Source organism: Hemiscyllium ocellatum, chromosome 35 (assembly GCF_020745735.1).
Source record: "Hemiscyllium ocellatum isolate sHemOce1 chromosome 35, sHemOce1.pat.X.cur, whole genome shotgun sequence".
Lineage (NCBI taxonomy): Eukaryota > Metazoa > Chordata > Chondrichthyes > Orectolobiformes > Hemiscylliidae > Hemiscyllium > Hemiscyllium ocellatum.
Window position 1 is genome coordinate 15,599,299 of NC_083435.1, and position 19,737 is coordinate 15,619,035.

General features: G+C 48.6%; 1 protein-coding gene across 2 annotated transcripts in view; it reads left to right on the plus strand.

Annotated features, from left to right (window-relative positions):
- Positions 1–643: 643 nt before the first annotated feature.
- The window catches only part of LOC132832665 (E3 ubiquitin-protein ligase TRIM39-like), a 42,366-nt gene continuing 23,272 nt past the window's right edge, over positions 644–19,737 (plus strand). For both annotated transcript variants that reach the window (XM_060850744.1, XM_060850745.1), the window contains exons 1-2: positions 644–1,485; positions 12,559–12,654. In XM_060850744.1, coding sequence (XP_060706727.1) covers positions 1,075–1,485; positions 12,559–12,654 — 507 coding nt within the window. In that variant the 5' untranslated portion in view covers positions 644–1,074. The remainder of the gene's footprint in view (positions 1,486–12,558; positions 12,655–19,737) is intronic.

The following is a 19,737-nucleotide window of genomic DNA, read 5'->3' on the forward strand; positions in this document are numbered from 1 at the left end:
GTATCTAACCCCGTGCTGTCCCTGTCCTGGGAGTGTTTGATAGGGACAGTGTAGAGGAAGCTTTACTCTGTATCTAACCCCGTGCTGTCCCTATCCTGGGAGTGTTTGATGGGGACAGTGTAGAGGAAGCTTCACTCTGTATCTAACCCTGTGCTGTCCCTGTCCTGGGAGTGTTTGATGGGGACAGTGTAGAGGAAGCTTCACTCTGTATCTAACCCTGTGCTGTCCCTGTCCTGGGAGTGTTTGATGGGGACAGTGTAGAGGAAGCTTCACTCTGTATTTAACCCCGTGCTGTCCCTGTCCTGGGAATGTTTGATGGGGACAGTGTAGAGTGAGCTTTACTCTGTATCTAACCCCGTGCTGTCCCTGTCCTGGGAGTGTTTGATGGGGACAGTGTAGAGAAAGTCTACAATGCCTGATAGTTAATTTTAAAAGTGGATAATGTTGTCTTGTTGCACTATAATGTGGAAATGGAATGACCTGATGTGGGGCAGTGAGTTCAGAAAGAGCAGGTGGGTAATGTTTCTTTAGCTGCTGTGTCACTGGTCACACTGGACTGTACTCAGAGTGAAAGCAGGAAGTGCGATGTCTAAAAATACAAACAGTGGCTTTTGGTGCTAAGTCACACACACACTCACACATACACACACACACAGAGTGCCTGCAGACAGGGACTGAGCCTCACAGACACAGATACACAGGCACGCACACATACACACCTACAGACACAGAGTGCCTGCAGACAGGGACTGAGCCTCACAGACAAACACGCGCGCGCGCACACACACACATACACGCACAGACACATACACTCACACATCACCGACACACACATAGACACACAGACACACACACACAGACACACACACACACACACACAGACACACACACAAACACAGACACACGCACGCACGCACACCCACTCACAGACACACACACAGATACAGACACACGCATGCACACCCACTCACAGACACAGACACACACAGACACAGACACACGCCTCCACACCCACACACAGACACAGACGCACACATACATTCACACAGACACAGACACACACCCACAGTGCCTATGGCACAGAGTCTGAACCAGAACCTGAGCTGTACCATCTGTGCCCAGATGTACACCGAGCCCGTCACCCTGGACTGTGGACACAACTTCTGCAAAGGCTGTGTCCTGGAGTGGTGGGACACTGGGGGTACCGGTGCTGAGGTTTCCTGCCCCCAGTGTGGGCAGTGCTTCCCCAGGAGGGAGCTGATGCCCAACCAGCTGCTGGTGACCCTTGTGGCCAGCCTGCGGAGTCTGACCTTGCAGGAGGATGGGGCCGGGCTGGGTGGACAGAGGTGCTCGCTCCACGGTCAGCAGGCACGTTTCTTCTGCTCCAAGGACCTCAGGCTGGTGTGTCCATCCTGCCTGCCACAGGGTCAGGACAGGAGCAGCACGACTCTGATAGCAGTGGAGGAAGCCTACACTGTCTGCAAGGTAGGGCTGACTTATAAGGGGATAGCTCCACGGATTTACCTCCTTCAGGCTTCACCTGGAGCACTTTGTAGGAGTTGTGTCAGAGCATGAGTGTCTGTGTGTGTCTGTCTGTGTGTGTGTCTGTGTGTGTGTGTCTGTCTGTGTGTGTGTGTGTGTGTCTCTGTGTGTGTCTGTCTGTGTGTGTCTGTGTGCGTGTGTGTGTATGTGTGTGTGTCTCTGTGTGTGTGTCTGTGTGTGTGCGCGCGTGTGAGTGAGCCTTTGCGGTGTGTGGGTGTGTCTGGGTGTGGGTGTGAGTGTATGTTGGTGAGGGTATGTCTGTGTGGGTGTGTGGGTGGGTGAGTGTCTGTGTATGCGTGTGTCTGGGTGTGGGTGTGAGTGTATGTCGGTGAGGGTATGTCTGTGTGTGTGCGTGTGAGTGTGGGTATGAGTGTGTGGGTTTGTGAGAGGGTGTGAGTTGGGTGTGTGAGAGTGTGGCTATGAGTGTATGTGGGTGTGTGTAGGTGTGTGTGTGTGGGTGTGTGAGAGTGGATAGGAGTGTATGTGGGTGTGTGTGGGTGTGAGTGGGCTGTGTGTGAGTGTGGGTGGGTGTGCGTGCGTGTGAGTGTGGGTATGAGTGTGTGGGTTTGTGTGAGGGTGTGAGTTGGGTGTGTGAGAGTGTGGCTATGAGTGTATGTGGGTGTGTGTGGGTGTGAGTGAGCCTTTGGGCGTGTGTCTGGGTGTGGGTGTGAGTCTATGTTGGTGAGGGTATGTCTATGTGTGGGTGTGGGTGGGTGAGCATGCGTGTGAGTGTGGGTATGAGTGTGTGGGTGTGTGTGTGTGGATGTGAGTTGGGTGTGTGAGAGTGGCTATGAGTGTATGTGGGTGTGTGTGGGTGTGAGTTGGCTGTGTGTGAGTGTGGGTATGAATGTGTGTGGGTTTGTGTGTGTGGGTTGGGTGGATGTACGTGTGAATGTGGGTATAAGTGTGTGTGGGCCTGTGTGAGTGTGTGGGTGTGAGTGTGTGTCAGTGTAGGTGTGGGTGTGTGTGAGTGTGGGTGCGGGTGCGTGTGTGTGTGTGTGTGTGAGTGTGGGTGGGTGTGCGTGTGTGTGTGAGTGTGGGTATGAGTGTGTGGGTTTGTGTGAGGGTGTGAGTTGGGTGTGTGAGAGTGTGGCTATGAGTGTATGTGGGTGTGTGTGGGTGTGAGTGAGCCTTTGGGCGTGTGTCTGGGTGTGGGTGTGAGTCTATGTCGGTGAGGGTATGTCTATGTGTGGGTGTGGGTGGGTGACCATGCGTGTGAGTGTGGGTATGAGTGTGTGGGTGTGAGTTGGGTGTGTGTGACATTTGAACTGAAGGATCTGTTTCTGTGCTGTATGAATCAAAGACTCTACAACTATATACACCTCCTTCCTTAAAACAGCTGGTGATTTATCCCTTTCTGTGGGAGGGGATCCCACTCTCTGGTTGAAGACATTTCACTTCATCCCAGTCATCTATGGCCTATCCCGCATCCTTAGACTGTTAGCCCCTAGTCCTGGGCTCCTGAGTCATTGGGAACATCTCTCCGGCGTTCACCCCCTGTTAGAATTCTATAGGTTCCTCTGCGATCCTCCCTCATTCTTCCGAAGTACAGTGTGTACAGTCCTGATCATTCCAGTCTCTCTCTACATACGTAGAGGAATCAGACAGGGAAAAACCCCAGATGTGGAGCATCCTTCCTCAGGTACGAAATGAGGCTGAGAGATGTGGATGAGGCTTGTCACTGAGGAACACTAGCCGTCTGTAGTGAATCGTAAATGGCAGCATGGAAGCTGATGGAGCCAATGAAACCTGAGGATGTTGGTTTAAACAGATGGAAGGTTCAGGCAGGAACTGTCACAACCTGCTGCCTCTGCACTACGTACAGATCCTCAACCCCAGTACCTTGTTTTATTTCAGCTGTCCCCTTTTCAGTCCGGAATGGAAGTAACATCCTGTCTCTGCTGAGGCAAAAGCAAGTTGTTTCCACCTGATTTTAACACAATTTTTAATTTGTTCTCGAGTCCTAACCATCTCTCGAAGTGAGTGCTTTGCTGAGCTAGGAGGCAGCAGAGTTATCGTGGGTCTGGATTTCGACGCTGGTTTGACCAAACTGGGCAAGCTCAGTTAATTTCAGTCCCCTGGTAGTGATCCAGATGATCTTTTTTTCCCCAGTGACTGTGGACGGTCATCACCCAAACTAGATCTCAACCCCGGATTTACTGATTGAATTCAGATTTTAATTTCAAATCACTTGATGAATCAAAGCACTCTATCTGTCGATCCTCAACTTCACACAACTAGTATCAAGCCATCTTTGATCATCTCTTGTCCGGCTCGAAATTCTACTGCTACCCCGACATATGGTCTCATGACTTTAATTTCACTTAAAATGAACCAATGACAAAATTGGTGGTATAGTCTATAGTGAAGGACCTTATCTAAGATTGCAAAGAGATCTTGATCAACTGGTCAATGGGCTGAGACATGGCAAATGGAGTGTAATTTGGGTAAATGCGAGGTGTTGCATTTTGGTGAAACTAACAAGAGACTGAGCATTCCCAATTAAAAGTCGGGCCTTGGGTAGTGTTGCAAAATATACAATTCTCTGAAGTTTGTGTCACATGTCGTCATGGTGTTTAAGAAGCTGTTGAGCACGCCTGCCTTTATTGCTCAGACCTTTGACGACAGGAGTTGGGACGTCATATTGACATTCTATAGGTCATTGGTGAGGCCTGTTCTGGAGTGCTGTGCCCAGTTCTAGTCTGCCTTTAATAGAAAGGATATTATTAAATTGGAGATTGTTCAGAAGAGATTTACCAGGACGTTGCTGCGAATGGGCAACGTTGAGTTATGAGGAGAGGCTGGAGATGATTTTCACTAGAGCATAGGATATTGAGGGGGGATCCTTCTCGAGGTTTATAAATTCATGAGGGGTGTAGATAAGACGAGTGGCGGGTGCCTTTTACCTCGAGGGGAACTGGATGGTCATTTGGATGGTAACAATGTGCCAGGGGTTGGGGAAACGGTAGGAGATTGACACATTGCTGTGATGTTCATTGGAGGACCAGAATGCTGACATGGTGGCACTGTACCTCAGTGCCACCTCACAGCGCCAGGGACCTGGATTCAATTCCAGCCTTGGACGACTGTCTGTGTGGAGTTTGCACATTCTCCCCCATGTCTGCGTGGGTTGTTCCAGTTTCCTCCCACAATCCAAAGGTGTGCAGGTGAAGGTGATTTGGCCATAGTGTTCAGGGGTGCACAGGATAGGTGCATTGTCAGGGGAAATGTAGGGAAATGAGTCTGGGTGGAGTACTGTTGGGAGGGTCAGTGTGGGCTTGTTGGGCCAAATGGCTCCTTTCCACACTGTAGGGATTCTATGATGAGCTGAATGCTTTTCCCCGCACTGTCACACTTCTGTGCTCCTGTGGACAAAGTGAGGAAATTACAAGACTCCCCTGCAGAAACATTAGCATCATCTATCACGCTGGGTGAGGTGCCTGATGACTCGAGGGTGGCTCATGTTGTTTAAGAAAGGTTGGAGGGAGAAACCGGGGAACTACAGACCTGCGAGTCTGACTTTGGTTGTGGGTAACTTGTTGGAGGTGATTATAAAAGATAGGATTTATGGACATTTCGAGAAGCAAAAATTGATTAGGGTTCGTCAGCATGGTTTTGTGTGTGGAAAATCATACCTCACCAACTTGATTGAGTTTTTTTTAGTGGAAGTTACCAAAAATGTTGATGATGCCACAGCATTAGATGTTGTTTATTTGCATTTTTGTAAAACCTTTGATCTAAAGTTTCCGCATGGTAGACTAACTGGTAAAGTTAGGTAACATGGGATTTAGGGTGAGCTTGCCAATTGGATATGTAATTGGCTGAACAGCAGGAAGCAGAGAGTAATGGTGGAGGGTTGCTTTTCGGACTGGAGGCCTATCATCAGTGGTGTTCCACAGGGCTCGGTTCTGGGTCCTCTTCTCTCTGTCTTTTATATAAAGGATTTGGATGAGAATCTAGTAGGCGCGGTTAGTAAGTTTGTGACAACACCAGTATTGGTGGCACAGTAGAGAGTGAGGCTGGTTACAAAAGGATCTTGATCAAATGGGACAATGGGCTGAAAAATGGCAGATGGAGTTCAGTCTGGATAAATGTTGCAGTTTGGTACAACAACCGAGGGTAGGAGTTATACAGTTAATGCTCGGGCCTTGAATAGGGTTCTGAAACTGAGGGACCTCGTGGTTCAGATACATAACTGCTGTCTCACAGCGCCTGAGACCCGGGTTCAATTCCCGCCTCAGGCGACTGACTGTGTGGAGTTTGCACATTCTCCCCGTGTCTGCGTGGGTTTCCTCCCGGTGCTCCGGTTTCCTCCCACAGTCACAAAGATGTGCAGGTTAGGTGAATTGGCCAGGATAAATTGCCCGTAGTGTTAGGTAAGGGGTAAATGTAGGGGTATGGGTGGGTTGCGCTTCGGCGTGTCTGTGTGGACTTGTTAGGCCGAAGGGCCTGTTTCCACACTGTAAGTAATCTAATCTAATCTGATCTAAGTAATCTAATCTAATCTAATAATTCTTTAAAGTTTGTGTCATTTTGAAGTTTTTCAATAGTTGCTCAGGCCTTTGAGTATAGGAGTTGGAACATTATGTTGAAGTTTATTATTAGTGAGGCCTCTTCTGGAGTACTGTGTCTATTTCTGGTTGCCCTGTTATAGGAAGGATATTATTAAGCTGGAGGTGGTTCGGAAGGGATTTACCAGGATGTTGCCAGGTACAGGAGGTTTGAGTTATAGAGAAAGGCTGGATTGGCGGGAACTTTGCACTGCAGCGTAGGAGACCGAGGGGTGACCCGACAGAAGTTTATAAAACAATGACAGGTACAGATAGAGTCGATGGTAGTTGTATTTCCCGAAGGTGGGAAATGTCAAGTCTAAGGGGTATGTTTTGAAGCAGAGAGAGATTTAAGAAAGACATAAGAGGCAAATATTTTACACAGAGTGACAAAGAGGAGAAATTATGTGACCCCCCCTCCAGAAACATTAGCATCATCTATCACTCTGGGTGAGGTGTCTGATGACTCGAGGGTGGCTCATGTAGTTTATAAAGGTTGGAGGGAGAAACCGGGGAACTACAGACCTGTGAGTCTGACTTTGGTTGTGGGTAACTTGTTGGAGGTGATTATAAAAGGACATTTCGAGAAGCAAAAATTGACTAGGGTTCGTCAGCATGGTTTTGTGTGTGGAAAATCATACCTCACCAACTTGATTGAGTTTTTTTTTGTGTAAGTTACCAAAAATGTTGATGAGTGTGTGGAGTCAGCTTCCTAAGGAAGTGGTGTATGTGGTTACCGATGTTTAAAAGATATTTGAATAGATAATAGGAAAGGTTTGGAGGGATATGGGCTAGGAGCAGGCAGAAGAGACTGTGGGATTAGTTTGGGATTATGTTCAGCGTGGACTGGTTGGACTGAAGGGTCTGTTTCCAATGCTGTGTGACTCTCTGACGTTATTACAAGGCATGTATACACTGCTGCTGCTCCCTGCTGCTAGATACTGACATGCAATATACTCATCCCATGCGATGAGGGGAGAGCAGGGGATGGAAAACCAACTTTGGAAAGTTACAAGTTCTGATGAAGAGTCACTGGACTCGAAATGTTAACTCTGCTTTCTGTTTGAGGATGCTGCCAGACTTGCTGGGTTCCTCCAGCAATTTCTGTTTTTGTTTATAGGAAGTTATTGTTCCGACCAATCGCGTTTACCCATTAATTTCCAAGCATTCCCCGATCGGAATGAGAAACAAAGATGCCGGCAAATGCTTATTTAAAAAAAACCCTCTTCTCCAGTTCAGATGTTTGCAACAAATGCCCTTGGGCATAGAGGTACAATACATCATTTCAGTATTTCTCCTTCAGCTAAAGCTAATAGAAGCTTACACAGAAGTTTGTAAAACAATGACAGGTATAGATAGAGTCGATGGTAGTTGTATTTCCCAAAGTCTAAGCCAACAGTGAGCTGGCAATAAATACTTCTGAAGGCTTCTGAAGAAGTGGCATATCAGACCAGAAATGGCTTCTTACTCCCCTTGGATGCTGCCAGACCCCTCAGAGTTTCTCCAGCGTTCTCTGACTGTGATTCAGATTTCCCGCACTTGCAGCATTTATGAGACAGGCAATAAAAAAAGACACACGGTCAGAAGTCCTCACACAGAGAGTCGAGGAACGGGTCTGGGTGGATTACTCTTTGGAGGGTCAGTATGGACTTGTGGGGCCGAATGGCCTGTTTCCACACTGTAGGGGGTTCGATGGTTAACTACAGAATGGTGAATTGGAGGATTTTCCACACTTCGCACCGCAGACAGTGTACTCCAAAGATCACGAATGAAGACCTTCAAATCTTGCGGGCAGTGACAATAGCTCTGGACACCTCAGGCCTGGAAATCCAACCTTTTTTGCCAGGAGTCTCCACACATTCTTAGCAAACAATTCCCCTTGAAGAGAGCTGCTCGATTAAGATTCCATTTATAAATACCCATGCACGTACAGTGTGGACTCAGCTGCGGGATAGACAAAACCCATTGGATTTCCCAAAGGTTTCACAAAAATAGCACTGCCTGCAAATATAGCCTCCCTTAGTGCGATGCTTTAGTGGAAGGGGGTGGTCAAGTGTCTCATTGATGCTCCCAAGGGCCAGTATCAGTGTGATAGGCCGAATGGCCCCCTCAAAGGCTCTTTCACTCCCTGCCTGATTCTGAATGGGGCCTGATACCATCAGGAGAATGTTTACAGCACACACTCTTCCCCCCTCTCTCTGCTGAATATTTCTTTCAAATAGTACAACTTTGGGCTGTCGGTGGCACTGGTTTCTGGTGTCAGGACAGAGCTGTGGAGGCTGCAGGAAATGTGAGCCACAGTCTGTGTGTGACACTGCACTGAGACACAGCAGCGCTCCCATTGCGTACGTGTCACTGAGCTGACCAAGAGTCAGGCTCTAAAACAGGCCACCTCAACAATACAGAGGTCCAAGTGGAGACGCACAGTATGCACTCACCCGACCACCGCACTGCAGAGGCCGCACTTGCAGAAGGTGCTGCACTCGATGCACCAAAGGCTGCTCACCACATCACACACGAACAACTAAATTCAAACTCAGCCCAGCACGGCAGGGATCTCACTCACTGTGCTCCACACAGCTCAGTCTTACACACTTCCAGAGAGTGACTGACTGATGCAGAATGGTGCCTGTGTATAAACCCCCATTACACAAACCCCGTGCTGTCCCTGTCCTGGGAGTGTTTGATGGGGGACAGTGTAGAGGGAGCTTTACTCTGTATCTAACACCATGCTGTTCCTGTCCTGGGAGTGTCTGATGGGGACAGTGTAGAAGGAACTTTACTCAGTATCTAACCCCGTGCTGTCCCTGTTCCTGGGAGTGTTTGATGGGGGACAGTGTAGAGGGAGCTTTACTCTGTATCTAACACCGTGCTGTCACTGTCCTGGGAGTGTTTGATGGGGGACAGTGTAGATTGAGCTTTACTCTGTATCTAACCCTGTGCTGTCCCTGTCCTGGGAGTGTTTGATGGGGGACAGTGTAGAGGGTCTTTACTCTGTATCTAACCCCGTGCTGTCCCTGTCCTGGGAGTGTTTGATGGAGAACAGTGTAGAGGAAGCTTTACTCTGTATCTAACCCTGTGCTGTCCCTGTCCTGGGAGTGTTTGATGGGGGACAGTGTAGAGAGAGCTTTACTTTGTATCTAACCCCGTGCTGTCCCTGTCCTGGGAGTGTTTGATGGGGACAGTGTAGAGGTAGCTTTACTCTGTATCTAACACCGTGTTGTCCCTGTTCCTGGGAGTGTTTGATGGGGGACAGTGTAGAAAGAGCTTTACTTTGTATCTAACCCCATGCTGTCCCTGTCCTGGGAGTGTCTGATGGGGACAGTGTAGAGGGAGCTTTACTCTGTATCTAACCCCGTGCTGTCAGTGTCCTGGGAGTGTTTGATGGGGGGACAGTGTAGAGGGAGCTTTACTCTGTATCTAACACCGTGCTGTCACTGTCCTGGGAGTGTTTGATGGGGGACAGTGTAGAGGGAGCTTTACTCTGGATCTAACCCTGTGCTGTCCCTGTCCTGGGAGTGTTTGATGGGGACAGTGTAGAGGGTGCTTTACTCTGTATCTAACCCCGTGCTGTCCCTGTCCTGGGAGTGTTTGATGGAGGACAGTGTAGAGAGAGCTTTACTCTGTATCAAACCCCGTGCTGTCCCTGTCCCTGGGAGTGTTTGATGGGGACAGTGTAGAGGGTGCTTTACTCTGTATCTAACACCGTGTTATCTGTTCCTGGGAGTGTTTGATGGGGGACAGTGTAGAGAGAGCTTTACTTTGTATCTAACCCCGTGCTGTCCCAGTCCTGGGAGTGTCTGATGGGGACAGTGTAGAGGGTGCTTTACTCTGTATCTAACCCTGTGCTGTCCCTGTCCTGGGAGTGTTTGATGTGGACAGTGTAGAGGGAGCTTTACTCTGTATCTAACCCCGTGCTGTCCCTGTCCCTGGGAGTGTTTGATGGGGACAGTGTAGAGGGAGCTCTGCTCTGTATCTAACCCCGTGCTGTCGCTGTTCTGGGAGTGATTGATGTGGATAGTGTAGAGGGAGCTTTACTCTGTATCTAACCCTGTGCTGTCCCTGTTCCTGGGAGTGTTTGATGGGGGACAGTGTAGAGGGTGCTTTACTCTGTATCTAACCCCGTGCTGTCCCTGTCCTGGGAGTGTTTGATGGGGGACAGTGTAGAGGATGCTTTACTCTGTATCTAACCCCGTGCTGTCCCTGTCCCTGGGAGTGTTTGATGGGGACAGTGTAGAGGGAGCTTTACTCTGTATCTAACCCCGTGCTGTCCCTGTCCCTGGGAGTGTTTGATGGGGACAGTGTAGAGAGAGCTTTACTCTGTATCTAACCCTGTACTGCCACAGCCCTGGGAGTGTTTGATGGGGACAGTGTAGAGGGAGCTTTACTCTGTATCTAACCCTGTGCTGTCCCTGTCCTGGGAGTGTTTGATGGGGACAGTGTAGAGGGAGCTTTACTCTGTATCTAACCCTGTACTGCCACTGCCCTGGGAGTGTTTGATGGGGGCAGTGTAGAGGGAGCTTTACTCTGTATCTAACCCTGTACTGCCACTGCCCTGGGAGTGTTTGATGGGGGACAGTGTAGAGGGAGCTTTACTCTGTACCTAACCCCATGCTGTCCCTGTCCTGGGAGTGTTGTATCTATTCCTTGTGCCATACCTGCCCTGGTGTTTGAGGGGACTGTGCACAGGGGTCTTCACTCTGAGATCTGGTTAACCTTCTTCCATCACTATGCCCATAATTGTTAGTTTTAACATTGGCCCCAAAGTGCTCCCTCACTGACACATCAGTCACCTCTCCTGCTTTATTTCCCAAGGGGAGGTCAGGTTTTGCACCTTCTTGAAGGAAACTTTCTGACTTTGTATGTGGACTAGAGTCATAGAGATGTACAGCACAGAAGTAGACCCTTCGGTCCAACCCGTCCATGTCAACCAGATATCCCAACCTAATCTAGCGCCATTTGCAAACATTTGGCCCATATCCCTCCAAACCCTTCCTATCCATATACCCATCCAGCTGTCTCTTAAATGTTGCAGTTGTACCAGCCTCCCCCACATCCTCTGGCAGCTCATTCCATACACGTACCACCCTCTGTGTGAAAACGTTGCCCCTTAGGTCTCTTTTATTTCTTTCCCCTCTCACCTTAAACCTATGCCCTCTCGTTCTGGTCTCCCCCACCCCAGGGAAAAGACCTTGTCTATTTACCCTATCCATGTCCCTCATAATTTTATTAACCTCTGTAAGGTCACCCCTCAGCCTCTGACTCTCCAGGGAAAACAGACCCAGCCTGTTCAGCCTCTCCCTGTAGCTCAAATCCTCCAACCCTGGCAACATCCTTGTAAATCTTTTCTGAACTCTTTCAAGTTTCACAACATCCTTCCTGTAGCAGGTACACCAGAATTGCACGCAGTGTTCCAAAAGTGGCCTAACCAATGTCCTGTACTGCTGCAACATAACCTCCGAACTCCTGCACTCAATACTCTGACCAATAAAGGAAAGCATACCAAATACCTTCTTCGCTATCCTATCTATCTGCGACTCCACTTTCAAGGAGTTATGAACTTGCACTCCAAGGTCTCTTTGTTCAGCAACACTCCCTAGGACCTTACCATTAAGTGTATAAGTCCTGCCCTGAATTGCCTTTCTAAAATGCAGCACCTCACATTTATCTGAATTAAACGCCATCTGCCACTTCTCAGCCCATTGGCCCATCTGATCAAGATCCTGTTGTAATCTGAGGCAGCCTACTTCGCTGTCCACTGCACCTCCAATTTTGGTGTCATCTGCAAACTTACTGGCTATACCTCCTATGTTCACATCCAAATCATTTATACAAATGTCAAAAAAAGCATTGGACCCAGCACCTTTGTACACACTTAACAAATTCCTTTCCATCCAAGCCCTTAGCACTATGGTAGTTCCAGTCTATGCTTGGAAAGCTAAAATTCCCTGCCATAACCATGGATAAGGTGGTAAAAGATTCATCCACACCAGGAAGTGTTAACTGATCACATGACTCTTAGATCAGTGAGTGACAAGACACCAATCTAGAAAATGGATATAAACCATACAAGGTCTTAAACACTGCATTAGAGAGTTGTATTTGGTAACCTACTCAGTCCAGGTGTGAATCAAGGAGATGAAGAGTCCAACCTACAGGTACAGAGCAAATTTTATCGGGACAATGTAAGTGGTAAAAGATTACTCCATGCTCTGCTGGGATGAAGAGCTGAGGTTAAAATTAGATCAACAACGATCTTATTGAATGGAGGAGGAGGCCTCCACTTATTTCTTGTTTGTGTGTAAGTGCTGATACCCAGAGACCGCGGGACATCAGAGCAGTATTCTCAATACTTGGGTAGCCAAGAAAGTTGAGAGCACAACATCAAGCAGGAATGGAGAGTTAATCGAACATTAAGGTGTGGATCTGCCGTAATCTGATGACGCTCCCTTCGTTTTCCCCATAGCACAAGTTGGAGAACTCCGTTGGATTCCTGGAGAGGAAATTGGAGGAGTTTTGTGAGGCGCAGGTCTCCCAGGGAATCCAGATCACCAAGACGACGGTAAGTCTTTACTTTGCTAAGTTTGGTCGTGAGAGAGAGGGTTGGGGATGGAGTGAAGTGGGTGGGGTGTAGGGAGGGGTTGTGGATGGGGGCATAAAATTGGCAGATGGAGGAGAATTTGAGGTTGTCCACTTCGGCAACCAGGAAACAGAACGCAAAGTATCATACATCATCAAAGATCCTTCCCACCCCAGTTATCATCTCTTCCAACCTCTTCCATCGGGCAGAAAATATAAATTCCTAGAATTCCTAGAAGCGTGGCATTCCAACCGGAACTCTATCAACAAACACACCGAGTTAGACCCCATCTACCACCCCCTGAGAAAAAAAGAACAGGAAATGTCCAGATTACAGAGGAGGAAGTGCTGGATGTCTTGAAATGGGTAAAAGTGGATAAATCCCCAGGACGTGATCAGGTGTACCCGAGAACTCTGTGGGAAGCTAGAGGAGTGATTGCTGGGCCTCTTACTGAGATATTTGTATCATCGATAGTCACAGGTGAGGTGCCAGAAGACTGGAGGTTGGCAAATGTGGTGCCACTGTTTATGAAGGGTGGTAAGAACAAGCCAGGGAACTATAGACCGGTGAGCCTGACCTCAGTGGTGGGCAAGGTATTGGAGGGAATCCTGAGAGACAGGATGTACATGTATTTGGAAAAACAAGGACTGATTAGGGATTGTCATCATGGCTTTGTGCATGGGAAATCATGTCTCACAAGCTTAATTGAGTTTTTTGAGGAAGTAACAAAGAGGATTGCTGAGGACAGAGCAGTAGATGTGATCTATATGGACTTCAGTAAGGCGTTCGACAAGGTTCCCCATGGGACACTGGTTAGCAAGGTTAGATCTCATGGAATAAAGGGAGAACTACAGGATACAGAACTGGCTCAAAGGTAGAAGACAGAGGGTGGTGGAGGAGTTGTTTTTCAGACTGGAGGCCTGTGATCAGTGAAGTGCCACAAGGATCAGTGCTGGGCCCTCTACTTTTTATCATTTACATAAATGATTTGGATGTGAGCATAAGAGGTACAGTTAGTAAGTTTGCAGATGGCACCAAAATTGGAAGTGTAGTGGACAAGAAGAGGGTTACCTCAGATTACAACAGGATCTGGACCAGATGGGCCAATGGGCTGAGAAGTGGCAGATGGAGTTTAATTCAGATAAATGCGAGGTGCTGCATTTTGGGAAAGCAAATCTTAGCAGGACTTATACACTTAATGGTAAGGTCCTAGGGAGTGTTGCTGAACAAAGAGACCTTGGAGTGCAGGTTCATAGCTCCTTGAAAGCCGGTAGATAGGATAGTGAAGAAGGCGTTTGGTCTGCTTTCTTTAATTGGTCAGAGTATTGAGTACAGGAGTTGGGAGGTCATGTTGCGGCTGTACAGGACATTGGTTAGGCCACTGTTGGAATATTACATGCAATTCTGGTCTCCTTCCTATCGGAAAGATGTTGTGAAACTTGAAAGAGTTCAGAAAAGATTTACAAGGATGTTGCCAGGGTTGGAAGATTTGAGCTACAGGGAGAGGCTGAACGAGCTGGGGCTGTTTTCCCTGGAGCGTCGGAGACTGAGGGGTGACCTTACAGAAGTTTACAAAATTATGAGGGCATGGATAGCATAAATAGACAAAGTCTTTTCCCCTGGGTGGGGGAGTCCCTTGGCATAGGTTTAGGGTGAGAGGGGAAAGATAAAAGAGACCAAAGGGGCAACGTTTTCATGCAGAAGGTGGTACGTGTATGGAATGAGCTGCCAGAGGATGTGGTGGAGGCTGGTACAATTGCAACATTTAAGAGGCATTTGGATGTGGATATGGATAGGAAGGGTTTGGAGGGATATGGGCTGGGTGGGACTAAATTGGGTTGGGATATCTGGTCGGCATGGACGGGTTGGACCGAAGGGTCTGTTTCCATGCTGTCCATCTCTATGACTCTGCGACTCTAAGTGACTTCACCACAGGAAATGACATCACCACAGGAAATGACATCACCAACCCAAAGAAACCCTAACATATAAATAGAAAAGCTGGAATTATCAGCAGTGCTTCGCCTGAGGCCCACTGAAGATGTTACCTAGTAGGGTGACGAAACATCTGGAAATGAACCTTCAAGCTCAGCGAACCAGCCTACATCCAGAAAATATAAAAGTTTAAACACACGTGCCAATAGATTCAACAGTAGCTCCTTCCCTGCTGTTTCTTAGACTTCTCAATGGATCTCTCAAATTTTAAATGTAATGTTGACCTTGTTCTCTGTGCGCCATCTGTGCAGCCATTACATTGTATTCCTTGCCCTGTTCTCCTAACACTTTGTATGGTATGATCTGCCTGTCGTGCACAAAATCTCTCACTGTACTCAGGCACATGTGACACCAATAAATAAAATCAACTCAAATCATTTTGAATCGGACAGACTGCAGAAATCTACGGGTGGCAGTATCAAAGGAAAATGTCACTGCTGAGTTTTCTTCCAGCTTAGTTTTGGCTCTTATTTGAGATTTCCAGTATCCAAGATGCTTCCTTTTTGTATCCCAAAAGGTTCCTACGTAGGTTCAACAAGCAGTCCTTAATGTTGGTCTTTATTACAAGTCTGTTCTCATTGGAAAGAAGGCGGCTAAGGGGGGGATTTGATAGAGACATACAGCTGATCAGAGGATTAGATAGGGCAGACAGTGAAAGTCTTTTTCCGAGGATGATGATATCAGCATGTACGAGGGGGAATAGCTACAAATTGAGGGGCGATCGATTTAAGAGGCAGGTTCCTTACGCAGAGAGTGGTAAGGGCTTGGAATGCCCTACCTTCTAATGTAGTTAACTCAGTCACATTAGGGAGATTTAAACAATCCTTCGATAGGCACGTGGATGGGGATGGGATAGTATTGGGGGGATGGGCTTAGATCAGTTCACAGGTCGGTGCAACATTGAGGGCCGAAGGGCCTGTTCAGCGCTGTATTGTTCTGTGTTCTATGAATATTAAAGACAGCATTAAAGAAGGGCGGCACGGTGGCACAGTGGTTAGCACTGCTGCCTCACAGCGCCAGGGACCTGGGCGACTGACTGTGTGGAGTTTGCATGTTCTCCCTGTGTCTGCGTGGGTTTCCTCCGGGTGCTCCGGTTTCCTCCCACAGTCCAAAGATGTGCGGGTCAGGTGAATTGGCCATGCTAAATTGCCCATAGTGTTAGGTAAGGGGTATATGTAGAGGTATGGGTGGGTTGCGCTTCGGCGGGTCGGTGTGGACTTGTTGGGCCGAAGGGCCTGTTTCCACACTGTAAATAATCTAATCTAATCTTTCTCACTCTGACAATGACTGTACAGAGCATTGGTGAGGACGTAACTCGAGTACTGTGCACAGCTTTTGCCTCAATATTAAATTGGAAATCACACCACACCAGGATCTAGTCCAACAGGTTTATTTGGAAGTCCCCGTTTTCGAAGCAAGGTGGGGCAAGGTCAGACTATAAACTCTGTGTCCTAAGATCCTGCTCCACTCGCCACCTGACGAAGGAGCGGCGCTCCGAAAGCTAGTACTTCCAAATAAATCTGTTGGACTATAACCTCGTGTCCTGTAATTTTTAACTTTGTCCACCCCAGTCCAACACTGGCACCTCCACATCATCAATATTAAATAGAATCACAGAATAGTTACAATCAGAAGGAGGCCATTCAGCCCAAGTGCCTGTTACTGGTTGTATTATCCAGTGCTAATCTCCTGCCTTTTCCCCATATCTTGCGCTCCTGTCCAATTGAGCTAACTATCCAGTGCCCTCATGAGGGCCTCAGTGGATCCTGCATCCACTATATTTCCAGGCAGTGCCTTGTTTACACTAACTACTCACTGAATGAATCAGATTTTGCTCACATCTCCCTTGCGTCTTTTTGGAAATCACTTTATATCAATGCCCTTTCATTGTTAATTCTTTTATGAGCAGACAAAGCTTCATAGAATAGAGTCCTTACAGTGGGAAGCCAAGCCATTTGGCCCAACAAGTCCACATCAACTCTCTGAAGAGTATCCCACCCAGACCCATTCCCCTGACAAATGCACCTAACTACACATCCCTGAACACTATGGGCAAATAAACTAACCTGCATGCCGGGGTGGCACTGTGGTTAGCACTGCTGCCTCACAGCACCAGGCTCCCAGGTTCAATTCCAGCCTCAGGCATCTGTCTGTGTGGAGTTTGCACATTCTCCCTGTATCTGTGTGGGTTTCCTCTGGGTACTTCAGTTTCCTCCCACAGTCCAAAGATGTGCAGGCCAGGTGAACTGGCCGTGCTAAATTGCCCATATTGCTATGTGCATTAGTCAGATGGAGATGGGTCTGTGTGGACTTGTTAGGCCGAGGGGCCTGTTTCTACACTGTAGGCAATTGAATCTTTGGACTGTGGGAGGAAACCAGAGCACCTGGAGGAAACCCACGCAGACATGGGGAGGATGTGCAAACTCCACACAGACAGTCACCCTGAGGCTGGAATCGAACCTGTTAGGCAGCAACGCTAACCACTGAGCCACCGTGCCACCCTTCTGCCTATCTACTTTGTCTCGACCATTCATGCTTTTAAAAGCCTCACACAAAATTCCTCTCAGTTCCCTTCTCCCCAACAATAACACAGTCCCAAACTATTCAATCTGCCCCTCACAAACTGTAGTTAATAAACAAGGATTTTGTTTTTATTGGACATAGGTCAGGGCAGATTCACTCCATAGATGCTGGGATGAAGACGTTTGTCTCCTGGGGAGAGATGAGCAGTATGGCCCGATCCTCAATGGAGTTTAGAAAAATCATTGTGGGTTTTGTGGATTCTGAGCAGGATTGACAGGGTGAATGTCAACAGGATGTAACTCAATATCTAACCCTGTGCTGTCCCTGTCCTGGGAGTGTTTGATGGGGGACAGTGTAGAGTGAGCTTTACTCTGTATCTAACACTGTGCTGTCCCTGTCCTGGGAGTGTTTGATGGGGGACAGTGTAGAGAGAGCTTTACTCTGTATCTAACCCCGTGCTGTCCCTGGGAGTGTTTGATGGGGACAGTGTAGAGTGAGCTTTACTCTGTATCTAACCCCGTGCTGTCCCCTGCCCTGGGAGTGTTTGATGGGGACAGTGCAGAGGGAGCTTTACTCTGTATCTAACCCCGTGCTGTCCCCTGCCCTGGGAGTGTTTGATGGGGACAGTGCAGAGGGAGCTTTACTCTGTATCTAACCCCGTGCTGTCCCTGTCCTGGGAGTGTTTGATGGGGGGACAGTGTAGAGGGAGCTTTACTCTGTATCTAACCCCGTGCTTTCCCTGTCCTGGGTTTAATGGGGACACTGTAGTGGGAGCCTTACCCTGTACCGAGCCCTATGCTGTCCCTGTCCTGGGAGTGTTTGATGAGGACAGTGTAGAGGGAGCTTTACTCTGTATCTAACCCCGTGCTGTCTCTGTCCCTGGGAGTGTTTGATGGGGACAGTGCAGAGGGAGCTTTACTCTGTATCTAACCCCGTGCTATCCCTGCCCTGGGAGTGTTTGATGGGGGACAGTGTACAGGGGGCTTTACTCTGTATCTAACCCCGTGCTTTCCCTGTCCTGGGTTTAATGGGGACACTGTAGTGGGAGCCTTACCCTGTACCGAGCCCTATGCTGTCCCTGTCCTGGGAGTGTTTGATGAGGACAGTGTAGAGGGAGCTTTACTCTGTATCTAACCCCGTGCTGTCTCTGTCCCTGGGAGTGTTTGATGGGGACAGTGCAGAGGGAGCTTTACTCTGTATCTAACCCCGTGCTATCCCTGCCCTGGGAGTGTTTGATGGGGGACAGTGTACAGGGGGCTTTACTCTGTATCTAACCCCGTGCTTTCCCTGTCCTGGGTTTAATGGGGACACTGTAGTGGGAGCCTTACCCTGTACCGAGCCCTATGCTGTCCCTGTCCTGGGAGTGTTTAATGGGCACAGTGTAGAGGGCGCTTTACTCTGTATCTAACCCTGTGCTGTCCCTGTCCTGGGAATGTTTGATGAGGACAGTGTAGAGGGAGCTTTTCTCTGTATCTAACCCCGTGCTGTCCCTGTCCTGGGAGTGTTTGATGGGGGACAGTGTACAGGGAACTTTACTCTGTATCTAACCCCGTGCTGTCCCTGTCCTGGGAGTGTTTGATGGGGGGACAGTGTAGAGGAAGCTTTACTCTGTATCTAACCCCGTGCTTTCCCTGTCCTGGGTTTAATGGGGACACTGTAGTGAGAGCCTTACCCTGTACCGAGCCCTATGCTGTCCCTGCCCTGGGAGTGTTTGATGGGGACAGTGTAGAGGGAGCTTTACTCTGTGTCTAACCCCGTGCTGTCCCTGTCCTGGGAGTGTTCATGGGGACAGTGTAGAGAGTGCTTTACTCTGTATCTAACCTCGTGCTGTCCCTGTCCTGGGAGTGTTTGATGGGGATACTGTAGAGAGAGCTTTACTCTGTATCTAACCCCGTGCTGTACCTGTCCTGGGAGTGTTTGATGGGGGACAGTGTAGAGGGAGCTTTACTCTGTGTCTAACCCCGTGCTGTCCCTGTCCTGGGAGTGTTCAATGGGGACAGTGTAGAGGGTGCTTTACTCTGTATCTAACCCTGTGCTGCCCCTGCCCTGGGAGTGTTTGATGGGGACAGTGTAGAGGGAGCTTTACTCTGTATCTAACCCCGTGCTGTCCCTGTCTTGGGAGTGTTTGATGGGGACAGTGTAGAGGGAGCTTTACTCTGTATCTAACCTCGTGCTGTCCCTGTCCTGGGAGTGTTTGATGGGGATACTGTAGAGAGAGCTTTACTCTGTATCTAACCCCGTGCTGTACCTGTCCTGGGAGTGTTTGATGGGGGACAGTGTAGAGGGAGCTTTACTCTGTACCTAGCCCCATACTGTCCCTGTCCTGGGAGTGTTTGATGGGGGACAGTGTAGAGACAGTTTTACTCTGTATCTAACCTCGTGCTGTCCCTGTCCTGGGAGTGTTTGATGGGGATACTGTAGAGAGAGCTTTACTCTGTATCTAACCCCGTGCTGTCCCTGTCCTGGGTTTAATGGGGACACTGTAGTGGGAGCCTTACCCTGTACCGAGCCCTATGCTGTCCCTGCCCTGGGAGTGTTTGATGGGGA